Source organism: Saccostrea echinata, unplaced genomic scaffold, assembly GCF_033153115.1.
Source record: "Saccostrea echinata isolate AGI-Se365-2 ecotype Australia unplaced genomic scaffold, CSIRO_AGI_Sech_v1 ptg000012l, whole genome shotgun sequence".
Taxonomy (NCBI): Eukaryota; Metazoa; Mollusca; class Bivalvia; order Ostreida; family Ostreidae; genus Saccostrea; species Saccostrea echinata.
The window spans coordinates 24,072,220-24,100,201 of NW_026889761.1; the positions used below are offsets into that span (position 1 = coordinate 24,072,220).

The 27,982-nt window shown below is 33.4% G+C and overlaps 1 protein-coding gene, 1 long non-coding RNA gene and 1 other non-coding gene across 3 annotated transcripts in view; 2 read left to right on the forward strand and 1 right to left on the reverse strand.

The window, feature by feature from the left end:
- On the forward strand, window positions 1-27,754 carry LOC133185576 (WD repeat and coiled-coil-containing protein-like). Its single transcript, XM_061320875.1, has 16 exons — window positions 1-156; window positions 1,430-1,547; window positions 4,885-5,048; window positions 5,191-5,305; window positions 5,552-5,624; window positions 7,236-7,303; window positions 8,197-8,309; window positions 10,530-10,648; window positions 11,093-11,212; window positions 11,901-12,008; window positions 13,726-13,903; window positions 19,043-20,076; window positions 21,459-21,505; window positions 22,150-22,208; window positions 22,887-23,018; window positions 26,818-27,754. Exons 1-16 carry the CDS (start codon window positions 102-104, stop codon window positions 26,991-26,993), a joined length of 2,679 nt encoding a protein of 892 aa, XP_061176859.1. The 5' UTR covers window positions 1-101; the 3' UTR covers window positions 26,994-27,754.
- The window catches only part of LOC133186153 (uncharacterized), a 235,607-nt gene that overhangs the window by 39,973 nt on the left and 167,652 nt on the right, over window positions 1-27,982 (reverse strand). The window lies entirely within an intron of this gene.
- LOC133186176 (U5 spliceosomal RNA) lies at window positions 21,888-22,004 on the forward strand. The gene has a single exon (XR_009721025.1). It is a non-coding gene; the product is annotated as a U5 spliceosomal RNA (small nuclear RNA).

Genomic DNA, 27,982 nt, shown 5'->3' on the forward strand with positions numbered 1-27,982 from the left:
GGAGAGTCTCATCATTTACTGACTGTTTATAATTAATTTGAGAATAGAGGAATTATGACAGAATATTATGCAATGATCAGAGTATTTTAGATTGTCTGAAAATGGATTTAGGTCATGTGAATGTTCGAGGACAGAATGTTGATCTCCTTCATCAAGGTAGGGATGTTACACTAGATATTGTACTGGTAAAGTCATAGTGTTGTGGTAGAGTGTCATCTGGTCATTGTGTATTTATTGTTTACATTGATTTTCGCTGTTTTTCTCTCACGTGGTAACACTACAGTTTGATGTAATACACCGTTAGCTTATCAATGGTTTTACTTTTTAGTTTGTTTATTTCATTGATTTCTGAATTAATATACTGCAAAGAGCGAAAAAGATGAATTGCACACTCAAATTATATTTAAAAAGTTTTTACAATATATTTGTATATGGAGCATTATTTTTATTACAAGTGCACTCCTCAGTGCATTAGGCATGTACAGAGACAGTAGAGAATATACAGGCCCAGAGGAGCAGGGAGGCATGGGGGACATGCCCCCTCCTAATAATTTTGCCAATAAATTGTATACTTTAGAAAACAACTCTACTTTATGGATGTGCCCCCTCAATAATTACATCTGATGACCTTTTTCTCAAGGAATTTTTGTTTGGCAGTGCTCCCCAAACTAAAAATGCCCCCCCCCCCCCCAAATGAATTGTTTCCTACATGCCTGATATGTGTAGAAAATATCCCATCCTATCAATTATTTTTAAACACAAGCGCCTGATTGACTACATAGTTGCTTATGGAAATTACTGAGGAACTAAATCTGTCAACATCTGACTCTGCTACTGTGGAATCTCAGGCATGCCAATTAAGTGAGCTTAGGGCTAGAACCTAGTAGTCAGATAATAATCGGTCACTTCCCAAGTCTCTCTGATCCCTTCTATTCAGTCTTGACCATTTTTTTTTTATCTGTGTGTGACAGGGTTTGTTACTAAGAGAGAAGTTTGAAAGTAAAAACAAAAGTTTCCCAATCTTACAATTTCTTTTTTAATGTTCCAGGTTCTATTTAATTAGTATCTTTTATGTGTATTTGATACACATGACTTAAGTCCAAGGAGTTATAATTAGCATTGATACTGTAACTCAATAGACATAAATTGTACAAGCAATGAATATTTATAAATCATTACATTTTATCAAAGGAATCATGTAAATATACATAGATAAAGCTAAAGTATCAGCAAGATATGAGAAGGTGATTAATTGTATGATTAGCATAAATTCCGCTTTATTTCCACACTATGATTCAAAAAGAAGTATTTTGTCTTTGTTCATACCTCAGAATCATTTTGATGTAGTATAAGAAATGAAATTATAAAATAACATTTTTGAGAAATATATAGTCATATAGCAGAAAACTTTTTTGTGAATGTTTTTTAGCAATTCATCCTGAGTATGGAGTTGTGTGGACTGATGGTAAAACCATCTACCTGGCTCCCGTTCAGCTCTCCCACGGTCAAGTGGTCAATCAAAGAGCTATAAAGCTGGGCAAGTTTGAGTAAGTAAAACAAAACAAAGGTAATACATAATGTATGATATACAGAGATTTAGGATAATGACCGGTTCTAAATTTATACCAGCGCAATCTCAATGATCAACAAGGGTAACAGTACTCAACAAAGTATTTTAATCTAGAATTGATTGGGTTTTTTTTTTTTTTTAATTTTTCTGTGAGTTTTATGGCAGAAATTAAACTGTATTGACACTTAACAATTTAAAAATAGCAACATGAACAACTTTATTTGTACAACAGAACATGTTATTCCAGAGAACCCATTATCTTGTTACTGAAAACAAATGACACAATGAATATGATAAACAAATGATAAAAGGTAGATTTGAACCCACATGCAACAGATGCATTACCTCAGACAAAACCAACCTATAAAACTGATATTGAACTGTGGACATGTAGCTCTAAACTGTAACTTTAAATGAATTAACAGGAAACTTGACATTGTTTGAATAGTGCTCTGACACAGTAGATGTTGCTAAAGAAAAATCAATGTTAAAGCAGGATTTATAACAGGGTAGGATGGAGTCAGCAATTAACATCGATCAAGTGATTTATTGTGGACTTAAAAGTCTTTAAGTATTTAAAATGATATTGTATGCATGGGTACAATAGAAAGAGCCTTGTGTCTTATAAAGAGATCAATGAGAAAATGAGAAGTTTATGACAAAACTGTTTTTTGAAGAAAAAAAATTCACAAAAGATATATACATATTCAAAAATGATTTAATCATCCAGGCCACTGTGTTGTTGATAATGCACAATCTGTTTTTTTCTTCTTTTTTCTCTGTTGCAGCCATGAGGTTCCTAGTTATTTCTCCTTCAGACAACCCTATATACATGTAGAGTAAGGCATCTTCTCCTAGCACTATGGGGTAGACAGGGCTTCTTGTAGATACACATAAGCACATTTTATTTTTGTAATGGTATATTTTTTAAAGTTTAATTCTTTTCCCTGTCATTAGGTACATGGATATACAGATTTAGTTGGAGGTTTCTAGTAGCTCCTTATTTCAAGTTTGTCTCTTTTTGTGTTTATACTGGTACTATGTAATTTTGAGAAATGTTCTCTGTCATATATTAAAATTCTTCAATTGATTTGGAATTTGGTATCAAGCAATTATTTAAATACATAATTGTATTAAAATTTAAATTTAAAAAAAAGAGAGAGAGAGAAACAGAAATAAATAAAAAAAGGTTCAATTTAATACATGTAATTTATTTCTTGCATTGAAAGTACTGTACCTTACATACAATAATTTCAAATTTGTTCTTGTGTGCATAAAAATTTCTGATGGAATTTGGCGTCAGACAAGAAGATTGCTCAGTTATGAAGAATTGCAAAAAAATTAAAAATGGAAAAAATTATGTTCGAAAAATTTTATTTTCTTGTTTACATGGTTTTCCCTGAGAATAATTTTGTATGCAATTTTCAGGAAAAGTGTGTTGAAATATACATGTATTGACCTCATTTCAAGGTCTGATACTCTGATTGATTAGTTTTGAACCTTAAAATATAGAAATTTGTAACATCCAAGGTATCGCACATCCTTTTAATTTGCAAGGGTACAGTCAAGTAAGTTGGAAAATTTAGTTTTCACTCTTAGGAGAACAAATGTTATTGTAGGAAGGGAGAGCTGTTATATCACAATTAATCTCCTGTTTTTCAAACTGGAATGGTCCCGGGAAGATTAATTTACAAGTCAGATTAAGGTAGTTAATCATCGACTGGACAAAGATCTTCTCTAATCACTCCTCTACAGGGCCACCAAGAGTTAAAATCTCTCTGTTGTCAATATTTTGTCTCCATCCAAAGGTTTAACAAGAGAGTCTGTGCAATCCTTCTTAATTCTATTTTTATCTTGATTTTTACCTGTTGGCCAGGTGTGACAAATATTTTAGGTATTTCATAAATACCTGTACAGTGTAATGTTCAGAATAGATTAGCATCTTTCATTTTACTCTGAGTGTTCAGGTATGTTAATGACATTTAGAGTTGGTTGTCCTACAGCCCTGTATGATTGTCATGTAACCTTGTGTCACTCTTACACCTGAAGTCAGAACTTCCGTGTGAATTTAATTTCCCTGTGTTATAATTATATCTGCCACTTTACACAATGAAGTGTTAGATTCAAGCTAAAGTACATTTTATATTAAGAATTTTACATTGAAGAAAGTTTGATAGATTTCATAGCCTTGCTTTTGCATGCCATTGGCTAGATGCAGAACTGTAGCTCTCTGGGAAATGAAATTTGGATAGACGTACCAGAGAGCTACATATTCATATAACGAAAAAAATCTTTAATCGATTTACGGCAACACTTTTATGTTGCAAGCTTCAATATTATTTCTTTCATTATATTATGCATTCCCCCACCTAAAGCATGGTATCCATTAATTTAGACATATATTTTATGTCCACTTTTTTTTACTTCATTTACCTTTCATAACCTTCTATGGGCTTGGAATGTCACAGTTTCTACAACTGGGTTACTGAATACAGGGTTATTTTCGCCCTTTCACACTTGCAAACAATTTTGCCCCATTTTACAGTCTTCGCTAAATCTTTTTTTCAGTACATGCCCTTCAGGCAGGTTTAACCACTTATTACGCTAGCCCGAACAAATATTTACATGCCCAGAATTTTATCAAGTAATTTTATTCTTATTTGCCTTTTCATGCCAAGGAAATGATCCGAAATCCATTTCTATCGATCTATTGTCTCGCCATTAATATTGTTTTCAACCTGTACACTTTTTGTGTCTCCTTTGCAAAAGAATTCCTTGGAAATCGTGGTAGAATAAATTATCGTTAAAATTTTATTTGGTGCTCCACTTTAGATGAAAAATCAGACTTTTAAGTACATTTAATGTTATTGGTATTATTTAATTTGATAATAGTGAAGCTTAAGCCTCAGAGTTTACATGCCCTTCGGGCTTGTAAGTATGCAATTTCCACATGCCCGCTTCCAAATTTACCAGGTCCCGGGCATCGGACTCCCGGGATTTGTCGAAGACTGGTTTTAATTTCGCCCAGTCTCAGTTTTGCTTAAGAAATTATACTGTTTTCTTTGAATTTGTCCTGTCTTAAATTCGCTCACTTGCGTCTAGGGGGAAAGGGGCGAAAATAAAACGGGGGCAAAAATTTCCCTGTATACAATATGATAAAAGGGGCATTTATAAGTCTAATGGTTATCATCCTGCATATTTATGTTCACAACAATCACCGTTTTATTATAAGATAAAAATGTTGCTAAAATATCCCCAGTACAACATAAATTTTTGTTTTGATCAAATGATCAGTTGTTTTCCTCTAATTGCAGGCAGTCTGTGAAGAGTGTACACTGGAGCTGTAACATAGGACCACATTCCTGTTACATGTGTGTCGTCCATACACAGCACTTATCTCTCTGGACAGTTGATGGAGTTGTCCCTAAACTTAGCTTCAAGCAAGTCCGAAAACTAAATGTCCAACCCATCTCAAAAGGTAAAAAATATCCACCAAGTGTATTTAACCAATATCTAAAGCCACATGTAGTCTGTTATTTGTCTATTTTGTATGTTGCCTATGAAATCAAAGTAGAGACATTATCTGTATTCATTGACTTTCCTATGTTTTTTCCCCATAGGTTGCCTTTGGAATCCTTGTAGAGACATTCTGTGTATCCTTAGTAAACAGCAGTGTAGTTTTTTCTTCAGCCATGCCAAGAACCGAGGGAGTTATGCCTTCCCTCCTCTGGAAAGGTAGGTATAGAGGGGATAATCCAGATTGAAATATGTCCTCCCCCACTGGAAAGGTAGGTATGGAGGAGATAATCCAAATTGAATTAATGCCCTCCCTCCACTGGAAAGGTAGGTATGGAGGTGATAATCCAGATGGAAATACTATTTAAAAATTTGAAAATAATTACGTGTATATATAGCAGTTTAGGAACTTGAGTATTATACAAAGTAGCAGTGTAAAAAATTAAACAACTCTTTTTGTTGTAGCGGAAAAATCAGTTGTGGAAGCTGGTCACAGGATGGAACCAGGCTGATTTTATGTGTAGGAGCTGTTATACTGGTAATTAACTTCATTAGTGAGATATATAAGCAACTTCAACTAGGCCAGTATTTACTGTAGAATCATTTTAATTCTTGAGGGGTCAATTTCATAGACAAGCCAAATTTTACCGGTTCATGGGAACAAAATTTTGCAGGAAACTGGTATAAACATTAGGGCTGTGTATTGAACAAAATATTTTGATACGATACAATACAATATTTTATAATGCCATATATTTGATTCTTTAACAAGTCTATCAAAAAAATCTTATAAACTATTTAATGCCAGAATTTTATAAAAACAATTGTTTTTCAACTCATTTTAAAGTTCTTGTCTCTCTGTCATTACAATTTTCACTTCAAATTCAAAGTTTTAATGATTGTAAAATGAACATGTTAAATAAAGTTGTCCATGTATTTTGTAATAATTATCTAAGATATGCTACCTTCTTAATAATTATACCATTATTGATCAATTTTAATTCAAAACAGTCAAATATAATCTTTGGTGATTGAAATTCCCAACTTTTTCACAGAATTATATGAACAACTGCCTGCCCGATGAGTATTGAAAGTTATTTTTTTGATACGGTACAATCAATATCAATATGTATTGATTAGGGATGGCAATTTGTAACCGGTTAACCGATTACTCGGTCGGAACGATGGCAATCGATTAGAAAATCTGTAATCGGTTAATCGGAAAAAATAAAATATTTGTTAAATTGAACACATTTTTCAAATTAAAAAAAAAAGAAGAAGAAATCTCTGCACAAAGGATGATCATTTAGGATTTAAGGGATCTAATTTGGACGCATATGTAATTATGAATCTCCAGATTGAGACCGTTGCGTAATTGGTCAGTTTATGAAGTTTTAATTACTGTGAAAACACCATGTCGTTAAACCCCCCTACTGCCCTGTAATTCTTTAATGATAATAATTGAATCATTGAGCACTGTGAATTGGTGTGTTTGTCTTTTTCAGTTTTAATCCAATTTACATGTTATTATTAAACAAACATTGTGAATTAAGGGCTATAGAGTTGACATGTAGTTTTGATTATCATAGTGAAAATGCAGAAAGAACCTTTGTGACATCCGCTCTGGAAAATTATCAAAGATTTCCTAGGCTTTTTTCATGGTTTTCTTAATTTTTTCTTGTCTACTGGAATTTAAATAAAAAATATGTACCCGTATTTTTCTGATCCAGAAGCAAGACTAATGGAATTATTTAATTTCTATCGTCTTATTTGGGTGTATTTGTGTACTTGAAAAACAATTGTCAAGAAAACGTGCATTAATTTTGATACGATTAACCGGTTAATCGGTCGGAACGTCTTGCGGTTAACCAATTAGCAATTCTGTAATCGATTGCCATCCCTAGTATTGATATATCTGTATATTGATACAGCCCTAATAAACATGGAGATTTAATGAATCAAAATGTTAACAAAGTTATTGTTCATGGAGTAAGAATGAACCACAAAACCAACAAACATTGGTCCCCCATGAGCAGTGGTAAGTTCACAGTGTCATATGAAATCATCTGGAACTCGAACATTTATCTTTTCACTGCTTTTGTTCAATGTTAAAAGATACAATTACATTGTTTTTCTCCATAATTTTAAGGTATACACGTGGGATGACATAGACCTTTCTATTAACAGTTTCACACCATCAGCTTGGAAGATTCCTGGGTAAGCAGATTTTTTTTCTTCTAGCCCACAAGATCTTTAGGGGGAAAATCCCCCTTCAGCTGCGAAATTCTCAGGTTAGCTTGACTGCTGTCCATCATTCTGAAATATCGCAAGTAACCATTATTCAATTCAATCCACAGGCCTTTGGATCATTTTGAGTAACAAAATTGGGGGGGGGGGGGGGGGTATTAAAAAAATACCCTCCGTTTTGTCAGTCAAATTAAAATGAGCTAAAGGCCTGTTATTCAAACTGATAATTCTTCAGGGGAATTTTAAGTTAAGCATTATTTCATTATGACAACTTTAATTTGGTGTAATATAATACATGTGTATTTTAATTTTATTCTGGAAATAAAAGGGTAAGCATAATTCTTTCCCCTTATCCTGGGAGATTTCAGGGCAATTATGCCTATTATTTACTTACCCTGAAAGATTCCAGGAATATTAGTGTATTTCCTCGATCCCCTTAGTAATTTTGGGGTAATTATTCCTTCTTTTCCTCACCGTAAAGGTAATTTGCTTTAGATCATTACTTCATTTTCCTCAACCTAAAATACATTGAGGTAGTTAACTGTTAATTTTTTCTCATCTGAACAGATTACATTGTAAGTATTCACTTCAATACATGTAAGGTCAAAATCCTGTGTGATCAACTTTCTTTTTATAACAGTTCTATTTCTTGTAATGAGTTACTTTAAATGCATAGTTAAGGTATCCCCCCCACCCCACCTTCTTATTCCCCAAAACCAAAACAAATCCAAAAAAAAACTTCACTTCACTATACAGACATACATGTACCTATCATTTATTTGGAATTTACATTTTTAAATACTAAAAAATGATTTTTTTAAAGATATGAATCTATATATTTTTTTATCTGTTTATATGTACAGGTTGGATGGCAGCATCAGAAGTGTCAGTCTCTTGTCTAAGTCCCTGTTAGTTTGTGCTACAGAACTTCCATTGGAATCTCTTTGTAAAAACCAGGACATGTTTGATGCTCCCAGTAAGTATACTTAATATTAACAGTAAATGAAAAAAACCACAAGCATGAAGGATGTTGACAGTTTTGTAATGTCAGTGCTTTTTCTACAGTTCATGATTCTTTAAAATTCACCATTTGAACTAATATAAAGGTTTGTTTAGGTACATGTGCAAGTACATGGCAGTTGTTGTATTAAAATAAGGCCAAAGAAAAAATATGTTTATTTACTTTTTAAAAAAAGTACATGCCAATTAAAATAAGGTCAGTAGGTAAGGTAGGATTCTTTTTTATTTTTTATTTTGTTTTATTATTTTTTTTACATTAACTAAAGGCATTATTAGGGCCCCGCAAGGATTTGCGGGTGCCCTATAGTAATCACTCTGTCCGTCTGTCTGTCCGTCTGTCATTCTTCCGTCCACAAATTTTCTGTTTTTTTTCTGATAACTTCTTTTGTAGATGACCAATTAAGTTCAAATTTGGTATGTTAGTTGAAGAGGCAGTAAGACATATTTTGATGCTAAGTTTGGTTCTCTATGTCATCCAGTTTGGAGCTGGGGTGGTGGGGTAGATTCCTTAACTTTACATTAGAATGAATGCCAGGGCAAAGAGAGATAACTCCTGAGAATGTTCTGATTGTAAACTATGAAAGCTGCAACTAGTCCCATGGGATTAATTAACTTTCCTCTTGAAGAAAATCCAAAGCATTATCTGTTTCTGTCAAATTGAGATTAATTAACACCTCTGTCTGCAAATGAAGTTTGTTTTGAAGTTAAGGTCAATTCTGAATGATGTTCACATTCTCTGAAATGTGGATTTTATTAATGTTCATACTTTATTTTGGTAAAATACACAATGAGTTATGATTTTATTACAAGATATACATAAAGATATGCTTTTTTATTTTTTTGTTTTTATTTATTTATTTATTCATTTTATTTATTTATTCTTTTTTTTTTTTGCTGTTGTATGTAAATTTAAGAATACTATTAATTTTAACAAGTAGTCTGATAATAAACTCATTCTATCATTACTGAAAAAATTCTTATTGTAAACTTGGAAGAAAAGATGAGAGAGCAGTACAGTTAGTCCCCTGGGATTAATTATCTTGTCTGGGGCAGAACATTTTCCAGGCTTATCTTTATTTGTCACTTTAAGATGAATTAACCTTTGTCTGCAGCTGATGTTTGTTTTAAAGTTAAGGTCAAGCCTGGGTGATATTTGCATTCACTGAAGGCTGGCATTTTATAAAACACATGCTTTATTCTTTTTAAATATACATTTAATTAAACAATAAAATGCTTTCTTTGGTTGTTAGTACGGGAATTAATGTCGCAGCTGTTGCAGAAAAAATACATAACCCGCTTACGCGGGTTATGTAATTTTTTTCTGCAACAGCTGTGACATTAATTCCGGTACTAACAATCAAAGAAAGCATTTTATTGTTTATATTTATGTCTGTATAAATAATCATTCAAAGTAGGATTAAAAAGGTAAAATATTGCATTATTGATATGTACGTCATTGTACGTTTCCTTGATGGAACAGCCACTGCTCAAGAAATCTGTACACGTGTTATACTCGGTGTTGTTTACGGACTGATAAATGGCAATGGTTTTCATAAGAAATAGAGGAAAAAAAAATTCAGTGGATGTAAATATTTGAGTTATTATAGATATGATGTTTTTTACTGCCTTTTGTAAATACAGGGATACTCTTTACAGGTTGTTGGATATTTAGGAATTATCTTGAAATTTTATAAATACAGTTGTTATTGCATATTCTTCTTCATATATTGTTTTAATTTTTGTAATCAATTAAAATTCTCATTCTGTAAGCTGCACCCTTGTATTTCTACCCCTCAGCGGGGCCCTTGCTGACCGGTCAGTTTTCTAGTTTTTTTTTTTTTTTTTACATTAACTAAAGGCACAAAACTGTTTGACTGTCTGAAGCTCACTTTTTCTTCTTGCTATACAGTTTAATATTTCTTCTTCAAGAAGTACATGTTGCTCTAATGATCTTCAGTAGAAGATTTAGGTCATCTTTTTATTTATTAAAATAGTTGTTTTCAAGACACCCCCCCCCAAAAAAAAAACCCAAAACATTTGGTTCAGTGCAAAAATTTGGGGTTGATCAGGTAACCATAAGCAAACACCTTTTTTTTCTTAGATCCCAAATTCTATGATAAAAAAATTTAGGTCTTTTTTTTTCCTTTGATACATTTGTACTATTTTTGTTTTACAGCAGTGTTGAACGGAGACAATCTTCCCCAGAGCAATGATTCTGACATAATCGTGCCAAAGAAACAAACCTCCTCACAATCAATTACAGGTGTGCTGTTAAACCTGCCCAAAAATCCACAGGTAAAACATAGGTCCAGGTTTTCCAGGGATGACCAAAAAATGCCTCAGAGCACCTTAAATTATGAGTTGTTTATAGACATGTAACAATCATTATACCATTTAATGATAAAATCCTTTACCTACCAAGTCAAAGAGTAACTAAGGATTAAAGTTAAGTAAAATTTTATATTTAGTTTACTGTCATCTGTGTTAATATTAAGCACTTTTGCTGATATAAATGTTTGCAAACTTAATCTGGTGCTTTATTTTTTTTAAACTTTAAAGATAGTGGCCATTAAAGAAGATAGGATTGAAAGGTTTCAAAATGAAAAAGGAACTGACTTATATGTTGATAGTATAAAGTTGAAAGAAAGATATGATGTGTATTACTGCTAAATTCATTACTGTGTTTTAAATAGCCCAAAGCTTTCATAAAATATATCACTATTTTTTGGTGTTTGTCAGAGTATCATTCAGGAGACAGCACAGTTAGTGACCGTCTATTTACGTGAGAACAGAGACCCCCAGAGGAAGAGCTGTGTGGGGGTCAAGGGTCTCCTGTCCCCAGAGGTTCTGATTTATGAGGTAATTAGTCTTTAGAAGACCTAATGGGGTCATACATGGCATATTAAAACCTGAGGGAGAGTCAAGTCTGATGGAGATTAATAGCTTTTTTTGAGTTACTTCCCTTTTCAAGAGTCTTCTGTGAAAGAGAACAGAAAAGTATGCCAAGAGGGACAAGAATAATATTAAACTTTCTTAAATGTCTTCATAGAAAAGAAGAGAAATGATTTACTGGGGGTTTTTCTTGAAGGAGTAAAAATATGTTTAAAAATGATAGAAAATATCCTTTGTGGACACTGGATATGATAGCATACACAGGATTATACTTGCCCCATGCTATTTTTGCACTTGCAAACAATTTTGCCACATTTTAAATTCACCCATACACAGTTGTGTCAAATAGTTAATGCTGTCTTTGTTGAATTTGCAAAAATTTCTCTGTATACAGTAATGGGGATTAAATTTTCAATCCTGTTTTTGATGGAAAATATTTCCATTTCTAGAGAGTTTCAACAAGGGTAGTATTACAAAAATGGCTTACTTTCTTTTGATGAATTGGCTGGCCTTTTTTCAATTTGAAATGAGAATTACATTATTATAACTGCTAAATTTTCTTGAAAACTATAATTTATTAATAACATCATATAATTACATTTTTTTTGTTGATCATATTTAATTGTGATTGATTTTAAGAAAAAACTTTTAATAGCCCAGCTTGAGGTCACTTGTTGTTGGGAGTAACACCCAGAATGTGCTGCAGGTATTTACATTCACCAAGGAGGGACCATCTGGCGATCTGGTCAAGTCAGCAGAAATTGTAAGTACTCATGTCCTCTTAACAGACCGAGGCAAAGTGATTTAAGGATGCATCACACAAACAAAAATTCGACGAATGGATTGATGTATATTTTTTGATTGATTTTGAATAGAAAAAATGACATTAACAATAAATCCCCAAAAATGTAAAGAAATCAAAAGTCTCCTTTGGTGCTTAAATATGTGACTTTGTGGTACGTGTTTTCTATGTAAATCTATACACAATTTTGCACACAGTTTTTAACATTGTTAAAAAAATCTTACAATATTTCCCACAAACCCTGGTGTGTTCATTAACATTATTCAGGTCACCTATATGAATATAAATCAGTGAGAAATATTGCTAATTACTGGGGAAAAAAAATAGTTATCATTAATTAATGCCTCCTTCCTATTTGTCCCTGTCTCAAGTTGTACATTGGGCCACTTTCTACCATCACTTTATTATTCTCTTTGGGGTTTTTCCAGCTTATTGATAAATTAAGCAAGATTTACATGTATTTATATAATCTACTGTTGTTCTTGATTCTTTTTAGGTCACAAAATCACTCTGGTGGCCTACTTTTATCCCTTGCCAACTGCCAAGTATTCTGCAAATTTCTTAAACTTTTCATATTTTTGATTTCTCCATAATCACAGGGCCATTTTCATAAAAAAAAAAAAATTCATAAAAAAGGATTACAATGTGATAGGGATTCAATGTTCTCGAAATGAAGGACTAGGCCCATTTCCATGGAGAAATAATTAAGAAAAAGTGAAAATAAGGTGGTGTCATATAAAAATCTTCTTCAGAGTCCACCAACCCAGAAATGTGTGACCCTCAAGAAAGGGATTGGAACACAAAAGGGGTCAAAAGCTTTACATTTAAATATAAAAGAAAATTCTTTTAAAATATTCTTCCCAAGAACAACAGGGCTCGCAATTGTCAAACTTGTATGCATGGATCTTAATAAAGGGAGATTCAATTTTAAGCTGTGACCACTGGGGTTTACAATTTGCAAAAAAATTCATAGGAAAATTCTTTAAAAATTACCAAGCTGCACTAGGCTTTCAAGTTTTTCAGGGTAGCACTAAGATAAGAAAAAAAAATAATGTGGCTCAGAATAAAATGCTAAGTGACACTCAGATGACAATTAGAACCCATGTCCTCTTCTTTTGCATAATTTATCCACAATACTGTGATGTTTTACTGTCAGGAACTTTTAAGTTCCCTGCCCATGAAATCAGAGGAGACTATAGGTTTCCTTTTTTGTCTGTCCATCCATCTGTCCATCTGCCTGTCAGTCTATCCCACTTAATTTTCTGCACTTTTTTTCTAAACGCTTGCAGATATTGTGCTGATTTTTGGTATGTGAGTGTACATTGATGAGTTACAGAATAAGTTTGCATCTCAATCCACTTTGATTATTTATGATGAGTTACTCCTTTTAAAACTTTTAAAGGGAACCAGATTTCACACTTGGATTTCCACACATTTTTCCTGAATGCTTGCAGATATTGAGCTGAATTTTTGGTATTTGAGTCTACCTTAATGAGTTGTAGATCAAGTTTGTGTTTTGTTCCACTTCATTGTTTTTTGTGGAATTAAAGCCTTACGTTTTTTAAGGGGAACCATGTTACACTTGTTGGTAGGGGACTAGTATTTCTTATGCAATACTCTTTGAGTGCTTGTTTACTCTAGTTACATTGGATATTAATTCTCAATTCTTTTTGAACAGCAAATGGACAAATTAGAAAGATCTAAAGGAATTAGTTTAATTCCTAAAGATTCAGCCATTGGTTACAAAGGAATACTTATCGCAACCGGAACAAAGAAAAACAACGACTCAACCTTTCTACCATCAACATCAGGATCCAACATGGATGTCAAACTAAAGTTCTTCTCCATAGATGTTGGTAAGATCTGTCAATTTAATTGTATTAATAAATTTTGTTATTCTAATGGAGTTAACGGATTTTCAACTGATGGCATTTCAAACATAAAAGGTTTGATTTCCAACCTCATATCGATGAAATCAGTGATTTGGTCTTTTTTAATGCAGAAAATCTAGTTTATATCACATATATTTTAGTAAGATTAACATAAACAACTGACCAGCCATTGTTGTTTACAACTTATCATGGTTATGTGATCCCTATTTTATTAACTCAGATTTTTAATTCAGGGATTTTTACTTGAGTCAAATAATGTTTAGTTAACACGGTATATCTGCACCAAAACACACATTTTATAAACTGTGATCGTAAGGAACATAGTGCGCTTTTAAGTACTTGAGAAACATGCAATAAGTTTTTTAAGGCCAGGCAATAATACTGGTATTCACATACATAGTGTTAAAGTCAAAGAAAATGTTGTATTGTGAAACGCTTTTAAATTACCAATGCTTTTTATACAAGTTGGGATTGAAAAAGATGCGGGAGTTGAAAAACCAAGAAATTCACATGTCAAAATGGAGCATGGTTATGCTTGTTATGATTTCTAGATATTAATCTTAGATGCATGATATTAATTCTAAAATGGCAAAAAGTGAAAATTTTGATAGCTTTGGGATTTTTAAAAATCTTTTTAAACTTAGGTAAATTTGGTAATGGGATCTCTGCAGGTTTGTTAAGAGTGAAAATCACTAAACTGCAACTTAATCTCTCTAATTTTACCTGTTTTAAATATTAATTTTCATCTCAAATAGAAGAATTGTCAGTGTGTAATAACTGTACATGTACATATCATATTTAATACCAGTTAAGTTGTAATTTGTCAACAAAACTTGACAAAAACTCTGTACAATATGACAACATTCTTTATCAGATGTGGCGGCCCCAGTTGGCCATCACAAGAACTAGGATTAAGTTCTTTTTTATGTTAGAGAAACTTTTATTTCTTAATATGATATTGCTTTTTGTCCCAGTTCAACCTTTAAAAAAAACTAGTATTAATTGTAACGGGGACCGTTACAGATGTTCCCCAAACGCTCCCCAACTCCCTTTTGGTGTCTTATTTCCTGTAAGCTTCATTAAATAAGGCAATTAAATATATTGGTCATTTAACGCATTTCACGCGCGCGCACGTGCATGCATGTGCAGGTTGACAACATCATTCCGTCTGTACTATAAATGCATCTTTATATTCTCAGTATCAAAACATTTCATCAAAAAATATATAAGTTCCGGCTATATCAAGTATATTGGTCATCTTAGCATTGCGCGCACGCGCACCTGTATGCATGTTCATAATGACCATGCCATTTTGTCTACACTTATGATATGTCTGTTTATTCTTAGTATCAAAGCTTTTCATAAAAAAATATAAAAGTTACGGCTATATTAAGTATATTGGTCATTAAACACATTGCACGCGCGCGCATGTGCATGCATGTGCATGATGGCCACATCATCTTGTCTACACTTTTAATATATCTGTATATTTTTAATATCAAAGCTTTTCATAAAAAAATATAAAAAGTACGGCTATATTAAGTAAATTGGTCATTTAACACATTGCACGCGCGCGCACGTGCATGCATATGCATGCATGTGCATGATGATCATGTCGCCTTGTCTACACTTTAAATACATACAAATATTTTGAGTATCAAAGCATTTCATCAAAAAGTTTCAAAGTTACAACTATATCAAGTAAATTGGTCATTTTACGCTTTGCGCGTGCGCGCACGTGCATGCATGTGCATGTTGACCATGTCATCTTGTTCATACTTTTAATATATCCTTATATTCTGAGTATCAAAGCATTTCATCAAAAAATATAAAAGTTACAGCTATTTCAAGTATATTGGTCATTTTACGCATTGCACGCGCACGCACGTGCATGCACGTGCGCGCAAAATGACCTTCGTTCCGCAAATCTACATAACATGCCTAGTAACCCTAAAAAGGTTTCACCTCAATCGGATGTGTAGTTTCGGAGATCACTCACGGACAAAAAAGTACCCAGGAAGAAAAATAATAATAACTAGATGAGATCTCGTTGCGAGCAACGAGTAGGTCTTCCGTCCGATTTTTCGATGAGATATGATTTTGACCATGATCTTTGTTAAAAGAAAATAATATATAGACTTCCCTAATTAGATTTCATTCTTTTGATTTATATGTCATTATCAAAGAGCTATAGATGACATGCTTTTGGCCCCTCTGAGCCCCTAGTTTGAGGGGTCAGCCCCCTCTTCTTGATATCAAATGAAAGGTCTTGTGATTTTGAAGACTTTTTGTTCAACAACTATTCAGAGATTTCTTTTCGTTGTGGAAATATGCTGAATGGAAATATTTAGGGGCCACCCCTCTAAGTCCTTAATGGGGCCGTTTGACAAAAATTGAAAGGGTTCATATTGTTTAGAACATTATTCTGACCATCTTTTGTTCAGTATTGCTTATCAAAATATTCCCCCTTTTCTAGATATAAAGCGTCAAAAATTTAGCATTCTGGCCCCTTGTGATCCCTTATTACGTAACACATGATCAGAATCTTATCATATATTGTTGTAAATCGTTAAGATAAACATCTTTGCTTCAGTAATGTGTTACAAATTATTGTTCGTCGAAGAGTTATAGATGAAAGACTTTTGGCCCCTCTGAGCCCCTAATTTGAGGAGTCAGTCCCTTTTTCTTGACATCAAATGAAAAGTCTTGTGATTTTGAACATTTTTTGTTCAACAACTATTCAGAGATTTCTTTTCGTTGTGGAGATATGCTGAATGGAAATATTTAGGGGCCACCCCTCTAAGTCCTTAATGGGGCCGTTTGACAAAAATTGAAAGGGTGCATATTATTTAGAACATTATTCTGACCATCTTTTGTTCAGTATTGCTGATAAAAATATTTCCCCTTTTCTAGATATAAAGCGTCAAAGATTTAGCATTCTGGCCCCTTGTGATCCCTTATTACGTAACATATGATCAGAATCTTATCATATATTGTTGTAAATCGTTAAGATAAACATTTTTGCTTCACTAATGTATAACAAAATATTGATCATTAAAGAGTTATAGATGAAAGACTTTTGGCCCCTCTGAGCCCCTTACTTGAGGGGTCAGCCCCTTTTTCTTGATATCAAATGAAAGCACTTATCATTCTGCACAACTTTTGTTATTATAGTTTAACAAAATATTTACAGGTATAAAGATATGATAGAAAACTTGTCAAATTTTGCGAGATGCTTGTGAGCCTATTTTTCGAGCCCAGGCGAGCTTTGGCGCCTTTTGCGCTGGAAAGTAATGGACGCAAAAAAGCACATCTACAATCCCTCCTCTACCTTCACTGAGAATCTCAACTCAATATCTTTATTCGTTTTGGAGTGATTACCAGGACAAGCCGACCCTCTGAAAATCAGATAATTGTCTATATCTCACGACCGGAAGTGACGTCATCAATATAAAAAATTTCCAATAAGGTTCAGGTCAATATCTATCAAATCTGAAAGTTTCATGAAAATCGACCGAGTGGTTTCCGAGAATTCGCGTGCACAAAATCGGTAAGAAAAAAAAAGAATAATAATAATAATAATAGGGAAAAAGAAACCGAACGAAAACAATAAGGTCTTCCGTTGGAGACGGAAGACCTTAATAATAATAATAAGAAACAGAGTAAAAACAATATGTTCCCAAACTTCGTTTGGGGAACATAATTAATATTATATCCTAGTACCAAAAAAATGTGATATGTATAGTACCGGTATATAGCAATATCTAAAATTCTTAGCAATGAATACATGTGGGCCTACTTTCTTTATGGGATGTTTTTTTAATGCAATCTGATTTTTTTCCAATTTAAATAGTGAAAGAGCTTGTTTATGAAATAAGGACATTTGATTTTATACAAAATTTTATATCCATCATTATGTGTGGAAGAGTATTATATGGTATCAATTACAAGTACCTGCATTGTGGCCATGAAGAATCATTGGATTGTAGAAGTATTTTAATATTATTATTGAGTTAAATATCCTCCTTTCAGCTGTGTTTAAATGAGAATTGAAGAGACAGAATTCTGTATGACTCTATTTATACACACACAGCACATGATATGTCCTTCCTGAACCCAATTCTTACGTCCTGTGTCTATCATTCCTCGAGCAAGGCTAGATATGTTATAGGATTATATGCATGTACATGTATATCTTGCTTAAAGTGGTACTCATCCTTCAAGTCGCTATAGTAAGGATATATCTGTTTAAGTAAAATGATAGAAAATTGACAGTTTTCAAGTGTTCTAATGAGCTACTTCTTCAGAAACTTGACCTATAGTACAGGTACTTGGAGTCAAAAAGATTGAAATTTGGACTACGGAAGAAATTAAAACTTTAAAATTTTAAAAAGTAATTGAATTAGTAATTTGAAGATTTTTGTACTATATTAAATATAGTATTGGTGTGTGTTAAATGACTTTCAGATATTTTATTATTAATATGTTATTTTTTCTTCTTTTCATGAATTTTATTTTTATCATCATGTTTATGGGTGTACTGGGTGAAAATCTCATCTAAATATTAACAAACATATGTTTAGTTTACATGTATCTTAATATGTTGTATTACTTTCTTTTTCAATATTTTAAGCTGAAATATCTTAAATTATACAATCCTTATTCATACGTGGTGAAATAGTTTGAAACTTAATAAAATGATGTATTTCTAATGGGAAATCGGACGTGTGGTGTGAAAGGTTTTGTCAGGAAATTTGTGTGCACTTCTATTCTTCCTGTTCGGTATAGGGGAAGTAAAATAAACCTTAGTCACCCACAAAACTCTGTCACATTCAGTGTTACATTGGTGAGTATCTGCAGGGTAGAAAAACTTGCATTTAAAACAAACAAATTGTTCTGTTATTCTTTGTTCTATGGAAAACATGACTATCGAATATCATTGATGTGTGTTACAAATGGAAATGATGAAATTATCATATGCTTTTCAGAGCTACTGCTTTATTCTTTTGTTTTTCTTTTAAATATTCTAGCAGGTAGTGTTAATAACAAAAGTGAGTAAAAAGTAATCGTTAACAGGTTTCTAATTCTTATTTTTCTCTGTAGATCCACTATGCATCCAGCCGGACAAAAATTTAAATGAATCTGCTGACTCATCAGAATCAGTGTGCAGTAGTCTGTCCTCCATAGAATCACCAAGGCAACAAATCAGAGTGAAGATGGAGCTTGAACAAACAGAATCTTCAGACAATCTAAATGAAAATACTGTTCCTAAATGTGATTCTGAGGATACCACAACTAGTGCAGATTTGTACCTCCCCAAGCAGAAAACACGTACTGAACTATGTGATCCATCTGATACGGATTCAGAAGCATCACCAAGGGAAGTAACTCCAAGATCAGATCAAAATGACAATTCAAACATTGATATTCCAAACCAATTTGACACAGACTCCAAACTCTCTTCAGAGAGCCAAGAAACACGAGAAGAATCCATACCAAAGATAACTATTACTGATGTTATTGTTGCAGATACTGATGTTTCTCCAAGGGAGATAACCTTACTCTCTGCACCAGATAACTCGGCCAGATCTAAAATTGTGGACTTGAACCAATCCATCAGTGTTGAGAGTGATCTTGAGACAGAAAAGGTGGATTTTTCTGAGCAAGAAGCCAGATTCTGCTCAAGCATTAGTGTAGAGGACACTGAAGATGGAATGGATGAAGTCACAAAAAGTTTGAATTCCAGGCTGACTAAAGGAAGTGAGGAACAAGAAGGCAGTATTATTCCTGATTCAGATGTGATGAGGGTAGATTCTATTGGAGCTACACAGCAGCCATTAGAGGAAGTGCCTCCTAGTAATTCAGATGGGAAACAAATCTATGTTCAGAATAAAGATGGAATGGATGAAGTCACAAAAGATTTGAATTCAAGGCAGATTAACACAGCAAATGGGGATGAAGAGGGTAGCATTATTCCAGATTCAGATGTGATGAGGGTAGATTCTATGGGAGACAGAGCTACACAGCAGCTGTTAAAGAGAGCACCTGTCAGCGAGTCAGAAGGGGAACAGATCTATATCCAGGATGAAGATGAGGTACTCAAAATAGAACAGATGGAACAGGAACTTCTTGAACAGGTATATAAACATGGAATAGATCTAAACAATTGAACAGGTATGTAAACATGGAGAATAGATCTATACAATTGAATAGGTATATAAACATGGAATAGATCTATACAATTGAACAGGTATATAAACATGGAATAGATCTAAACAATGTGCTGGAATTTTATAAAAGAGCACACTCTTAAAGGTGTTTTTGCAGTGGTGTGGCTAGTTATACTCCTGTAGGCCGTAGCATCCACATCATTTTTAAGAATGTGATGGGAAGAGAGAAGTTAAATATTTAGAACTGAACTAGATTTCAGAGAATGGAATAAAATTAATTACATTTATTTCATTGTATATATATATATATATATATATATATATATATATATATATATATATATATATATATATATATAGTGAAGAATTAAATCCAAGATTAACAAACAAGTTCAAATTAAATACACTTAGCGCTTTCGTCGTGCAGCTGTTCAGAGTGTAACAAAATTTATAAAAACAATACAACTTTGTATGACATTGTTATTGTGACGTCACAAAGGCAGCATAATACATTGGAGCAGGTAAATTTCAATTGGGCACCAAAGGTCTATAATTGAACATAAATGAAATGTACTCCTTAATACAGTGGATATCAGTTAAATATTTTTAATTCTCCTAAATGTGTCAATTATAGGATCTACAGAACAAACTTTGGTCTAGATAAATATTTTTCTTTGTTACCCTATGACCTTGTTCATATTTTAAGCAAATTTCGATGTGTTAGTCACAGATTACCTATTGAATGTGGAAGGTTTTTAAATATAGATAGAGCAGAAATTGGAGATATTGGAGACGAATTTCACTATATTTTTAATTGCAATTTTTTCAATGATGAAAGAAGAAAGTACATGTATACCTGAAAAAGTTTACAAAGTGAAAAATATCAATAGTTTTGCTAACCTGTTTAACAGTGATGATAAAGTTACCTTAATTGGCTTGGCAAAATTTTGTAACTAAAGATTGTTATGTCTTTATTTCACTCTTGAAATTCCTTCCAATACCTCTAAATTAATATTGTATATATGTTAATCCTTTGTTCATTTGTTACCTTTTCATTGTTGATTTATTTCTTTTTGTACTTTTAAGCCTCATGTGAGGCTGTAAAGTGAAATAAAATGTTTCAATGTTTGATATAGTTTATAGGATATAGTTTTCATATCCATGGTTGTGATGTCACAATGGCTTTTGTGTGAATTTGATCAAGTCAAATATTATGGATTTACACATATAAAACAGTTTTAAACAGGATATATATATTATTGAGGCCATATTCCAAAGGCAAATTTTAATTTGTTAACTAGCACTTTTTTTTCATTTATTGTTTAATTTTTGTTTTTAAATTATTGCAGAGTAAGCAAATTCAACAGTTGAGTGAAAAGGTAGCCAAAATTGCACAGTAAGTTACCAAAGGAAATATTTTGATCACCTGTAACAGACCAAAAGAAAAAAAAAGTTTTAGAGGTTACTTCCCTTTTTATGTGTAATCACTGATATATGTACTTATGTTATACTGAAGTTATTTCCCTTTGAAACAATGCATGAATTCAAAATATTAATTGTAAGACATAGATAATTTTTTAATGTTTCAAATTTTTCAAATATTAATTGAACAAGAAATATTAATAATATAAATGATTTGTATTTTTTTTTTTAAAAAAGCACAAAATAAAAAGAATATTCTTTTAACTTTAATTTATAGTGTTTGAAATTCAAAATATTAAAAATGAAATTAAGTACATTTGAAAACAGTATAAAAGTTTTTGGAACCAAGGTAATAATTACTCTGGTTTCTCTTCAATCCACGATTAAATCTTTCGCCTTTTACTAAAGATTTCCGTGGAGAGGAACATAAATGAGTCTATAGACTTATTTTTGCAGCCCTACACAAGTAGGGTAATAAAACAAAGTAAAACGTAGAGTCCACTAATGAATAAGATTGTGCTAAGTGCCACTATGTGTGTCAAATTACTTCCTTCAAAAACTTGAATATGCTGTGATAACTCCATATTTTATAAATGATATTAATATACTATTTTGCAGGAGGGTTGATGAAACCACATTAGTCTTCCCAACTCGATATCAAAGTATAGAAAACCCAGGTTGGTATAAATTCTTACTACAGTGTTAGGGAGGAAGCTTTAAACAATAAGGAAAAAAATGTTTTCTGGACTTCGAGAAAATTGTATCATTGAGAGGTGTATACATTCTGTTTATCTAGTTCATTTCCAACATAGGGTACCTGCCATATTTCTCCGGGAAATATGTTCAAAGACAGTGAAGTATTAGTGAACAGAGATCACTGCTGTTTACTTACATTTTGGAATACATGCTAATAACATTTTTAATTACTTAACCTCAAGTTGTCATTTACTGTAGGTTTAAGTCTGTTCCATTTAACAAAAAGGGCAGTTCACTCTGACTTCATAAAACTATCATGGATTAGAACTCTTCAATGAGCGACATTTAGAGCTTTCTCGAGATATATTGTAAAATGATAAAAATTCATAAATCATTCTCCTTTTTTTCCCAATTTATCTATATAGCTATTTAAAGTCAGTCTGACCCTAAAATAGAAATCAAAAAGTATATACATGTATATTGATGCTTGCTTGGGGATGGCTCCATTTCTGTTTTTCTCACATTGAAATTTAATACCTATAACCCTTTTGGATTTGACAAAGAGTGGATGTAACTGAATGATTATAAAAATTAAAACTGTTTTCTGATAATAAAATGTCATTAATGAACTTAAATGAACTTTCAAATGAATATTGCAGACACTGTGTTAATAGTCTGTAGATGTCCTAATAAGAAAACAGCCAGGAAAACTTTCTTACTAGACAATGGAAGGCTAGCTTTGGACACTGTAAAGACCAGCTTTAACCTGGACACTGTAGAGATATTTATAGGTAACACTCTCAAGCAACAGAGCTTAATGGATAAAAAGCTTTAAAATTTGATATATTTTGTGCACAGATCCTCCAAATTTCAAGCACTTACCTTTTAATATTTGCTTCTTTTTTTTTTCTTTTTTAGCTCACCTGAGCCGAAGGCTCAAGTGAGCTTTTCTGATCACATTTTGTCCGTCGTCCGTCCGTCTGTCTGTCCGTCCGTCTGTAAACTTTTCACATTTTTGACTTCTTCTCAAGAACCACTGGGCCAATTTCGACCAAACTTGGTACAAAGCATCCTTGGGTGAAGGGGAATTTAAATTGTTAAATTGAAGGGCCAAGTCCCCTCACAAGGGGGAGATAATCAAGAGAAGACAAAAATAGGGTGGGGTCATTAAAAAATCTTCTTCTCAAGAACCACAGGGCCAGTAAAGCCGAAACTTATATGGAAGCATCCTGGGGTAGTGTAGATTCTAAATTGTTAAAATCATGACCCCCGGGGATAGGGCGGGGCCACAATAGGAAATACAAGTTTTACATTGAAATATATAGGAAAAATCTTTAAAAATCTTCTTCTCAAGAACCACTGAGCCAGAAAAGCTGAAACTTATGTGGAAGCATCCTGGGGTAATGTAGATTCTAAATTGTTAAAATCATGACCCCCGGGGGTAGGGTGGGGCCACAGTAGGGAATACAAGTTTTACATTGAAATATATAGGAAAAATCTTTAAAAATCTTCTTCTCAAGAACCACTGAGCCAGAAAAGCTGAAACTTATGTGGAAGCATCCTTGGGTAGTGTAGATTCTAAATTGTTAAAATCATGACCCCCGGGGGTAGGGCGGGGCCACAGTAGGGAATACAAGTTTTACATTGAAATATATAGGAAAAATCTTTAAAAGTCTTCTTCTCAAGAACCACTGAGCCAGAAAAGCTGAAACTTATGTGGAAGCATCCTGGGGTAGTGTGGATTCTAAATTGTTAAAATCATGACCCCCGGGGGTAGGGCGGGGCCACAATAGGGAATCCAAGTTTTACATTGAAATATATAGGAAAAATCTTTAAAAATCTTCTTCTCAAGAACCACTGAGCCAGAAAAGCTGAAACTTATGTTGAAGCATCCTGGGGTAGTGTAGATTCTAAATTGTTAAAATCATGACCCCCGGGGGTAGGGCGAGGCCACAATAGGGAATCCAAGTTTTACATTGAAATATAAAGGAAAAATCTTTAAAAATCTTCTTCTCAAGAACCACTTAGCCAAAAAAGCTGAAACTTATGTGGAAGCATCCTGGGGTAGTGTAGATTCTAAATTGTTAAAATCATGACCCCCAGGGGTAGGGCGGGGCCACAATAGGGAATTCAAGTTTTACATTGAAATATATAGGAAAAATCTTTAAAAATCTTCTTCTCAAGAACCACTGAGCCAGAAAAACTGAAACTTATGTGGAAGCATCCTAGGGTAATGTAGATTCTAAATTGTTAAAATCATGACCCCCGGGGGTAGGGCGAGGCCACAATAGGGAATCCAAGTTTTACATTGAAATATATAGGAGAAATCTTTAAAAATCTTCTTCTCAAGAAACACTGGGCCAGAAAAGCTGAAACTTATGTGGAAGCATCCTGGGGTAGTGTAGATTCTAAATTGTTAAAATCATGACCCCCGGGGGTAGGGCGGGGCCACAATAGGGAATCCAAGTTTTACATTGAAATATATAGGAAAAATCTTTAAAAGTCTTCTTCTCAAGAACCACTGAGCCAGAAAAGCTGAAACTTATGTGGAAGCATCCTGGGGTAGTATAGATTCTAAATTGTTAAAATCATGACCCCCGGGGGTAGGGCGAGGCCACAATAGGGAATCCAAGTTTTACATTGAAATATATAGGAAAAATCTTTAAAAATCTTCTTCTCAAGAAACACTGAGCCAGAAAAGCTGAAACTTATGTGGAAGCATCCTAGGGTAATGTAAATTCTAAATTGTTAAAATCATGGCCCCCTGGGGGTAGGGCGAGGCCACAATAGGGAATCCAAGTTTTACATTGAAATATATAGGAAAAATCTTTAAAAATCTTCTTCTCAAGAACCACTGAGCCAGAAAAGCTGAAACTTATGTGGAAGCATCCTGGGGTAGTGTGGATTCTAAATTGTTAAAATCATGACCCCCGGGGGTAGGGCGGGGCCACAATAGGGAATACAAGTTTTACATTGAAATATAAAGGAAAAATCTTTAAAAATCTTCTTTTCAAGAACCACTTAGCCAGAAAAGCTGAAACTTATGTGGAAGCATCCTCAAGTAGTGTACACTCTAAATTGTTCAAATCATGACCCCGGGGATGGGGGGGGGGGGGGCACAATAGGGAATCCCAAGTTTTACATTGAAATATATAGGAAAAATCTTTAAAAATCTTCTCAAGAACCACTGAACCAGGAAAACTGAAACTTATGTGGAAGCATCCTGGGGTAGTGTAGATTCTAAATTGTTCAAATCATGGCCCCTGGGGGTAGGGCGGGGCCACAATAAGTATTACAAGGGGGGAAGTCTGGTAATGAACAGCATGGCCAAAGTTACTCAGGTGAGCGATGTGGCCCATGGGCCTCTTGTTTTTTTTTTTAGGTTTAGTGATACTTGTAAAAAACAAAACACAGTGGTGTTATTCAGTATTTTAATCAATTGAAAGTCACTGTTTAGTTATTCTTCTTTATCAAAGACTTAAAAGTATATCAGGTGTAACTGGAAAGGAGGAAATTGTATGGCTGGACTGGGAATTGAACCCAGGACCCCTGCATCACTAGTCGTGCTCTAATTACTGAGCTACCCCAGGCCGATATCCACTGCTCAAACCTTTACATTCCTCCCTTAAATTGTCTTCACCCTCAAAGACAAAACCCAAGCACTGTATACAGGGTTATTTTTGCCCTTTTACACTTGCAAATTATTTTGCCCCATTTTGAATTCACCCAGACACAGTTCTGTTTAAGAGTTCATGCTTTTTCTTTGAATTTGCCCAGTTTTAAATTCACCGAATTGCAACAAGGGCGAAAGGGTCGAAAATAAAACGGGGACGAAAATTTCCCTGTATACAGTATTTTTGCCCCATGCAGGATGTTCACCTACAAATGGGTGGTCAATGGCACCAAATTTTTTAACAGGAAAGGAGAAAATGTATGGCTGGACCCAATCTAATTAAAATTAGATGTTCCGAATCCGCTACCACTTCTCAAAGAAGCGGTAGCGGATTCGGAACTTCTAATTTTAATTAGATTGGGCTGGACCAGGAGTCAAACCCGGGACCTCTACATCACTAGTCAGGTACTCTAACAACTGAGCTACCTAGGCTGATATCCACGGCCCGAACCTTTATAAAGGAATGTCTCAACCACTGTCTAAATATTGATTATATTTTGTCCTTAATTACCTAATTTTAAGGAAACATGTTCCTGTGGATTTTTACATGAAATCCATGGATGATTATAAGAGACTTAATGCCCCAGAGAATCCATTTTCATATTTTGAAAAAAAAGGAATGTTGTAATGTTTAAGTGGTGTGAACAATACATTTTTTAGGAAAATAAAACTATCAGTTTATATCTCAAAAAAAAAAAAAAAATAGAGAAAATAATTATTACACATAGATTTATTTGCTTGAAAACAGTACATGATGAGGTCTGTCTGTGAACTCAGAGCTTACATTTTCGTCATCCTAAATATATATGTTTTTTACTACAGATTTTAATGATTATGTAGTCAAATGACAGATAACTAAAGAGTGATTAAATATTAACAGATTTGTATTCTTAGTTTATTTGATTTTGAATTACCAGATGGTGACCCCTGCACAGTGTCCAGTAATATAGATGGCTACATCCCTCTAAGGTTCCAACCTTCTTCCACTCTCATCATCCAGGGAAAACCCTCCAATCCCAGAATTCCACACCTTGTAGATTCTGGGGAACACAAGCATTACGATGCTGAAACTACAAATGGCACAATGTGTTAATTTTTCTTTACGTATGCCAAGAAATATTGCAGATACAATCAGAGAAACATTGAACATTTTAACATTTATCTTGAAGTGCTGTAAAGCGTTACAATATACAAATAGCTGAATCTGCTTTGCTAGTTTCTGTCATTTTATCAGTAAATGATATACATTTCTATCTAATACATGTAGTTCAATACATGTATCAAAATATTTGGAAAGACTGTGAAGATTTGAATAGAAAGCCATGTGTTTTATATCTGAACAAGCAGTAAGGAATATGTATCTTTACTTGTGTTCATTTTTTTTTTAAATTTTATTTTGTTCATTTTAGACAGTTTGCATTTTATGAGGAATACTGTTATCTGTTTTCTGAACATGGTGAAAAACTACCTTTTTACTCTTGTTATTTTGTTTTATTATATACCCAACTGTTTGTCACTCAGTTTTACTGTTGAATTTATGCAATCACGTGACGGTGTGATCCGACATTCTGGATCACCACACTGTGGTTTTCTGAATCCATATCACCCCTCTCTGAAACTGATGACGTAGTACACAGGTAAATGACGTTTTTATTCTCACGCATCAAAATGTTCCTTGACAAAATGGTTTGTTTACTGTATAAAAGTTAGGTAATTGATTCAAAAAAGTTTCCTTTTATTATATTTTGCTAGTTGTAAAGGGGTATATAATAAATTTATCATTATAACAGTAACTTGATCCGAAGAGCCGTATCACGTCGAGTTGACAGGCGCGGATCATCAGATCAAACGAGACGCTTCGCGTCTCGTTTGATCTGATGATCCGCGCCTGTCAACTCGACGTGATACGGCTCTTCGGATCAAGTTACTGTTATAATAATATATATATATCAGTTGTAGATCTGAATCGTTCAAAACCCCAGATGTGTTCTTCACTTCTTGTATTATTTTGAGAATTGTTTCTCATTTGTAAATATAGAATTTTTAAACAAAAATCATGATATTACATCAAATCATTGAAAA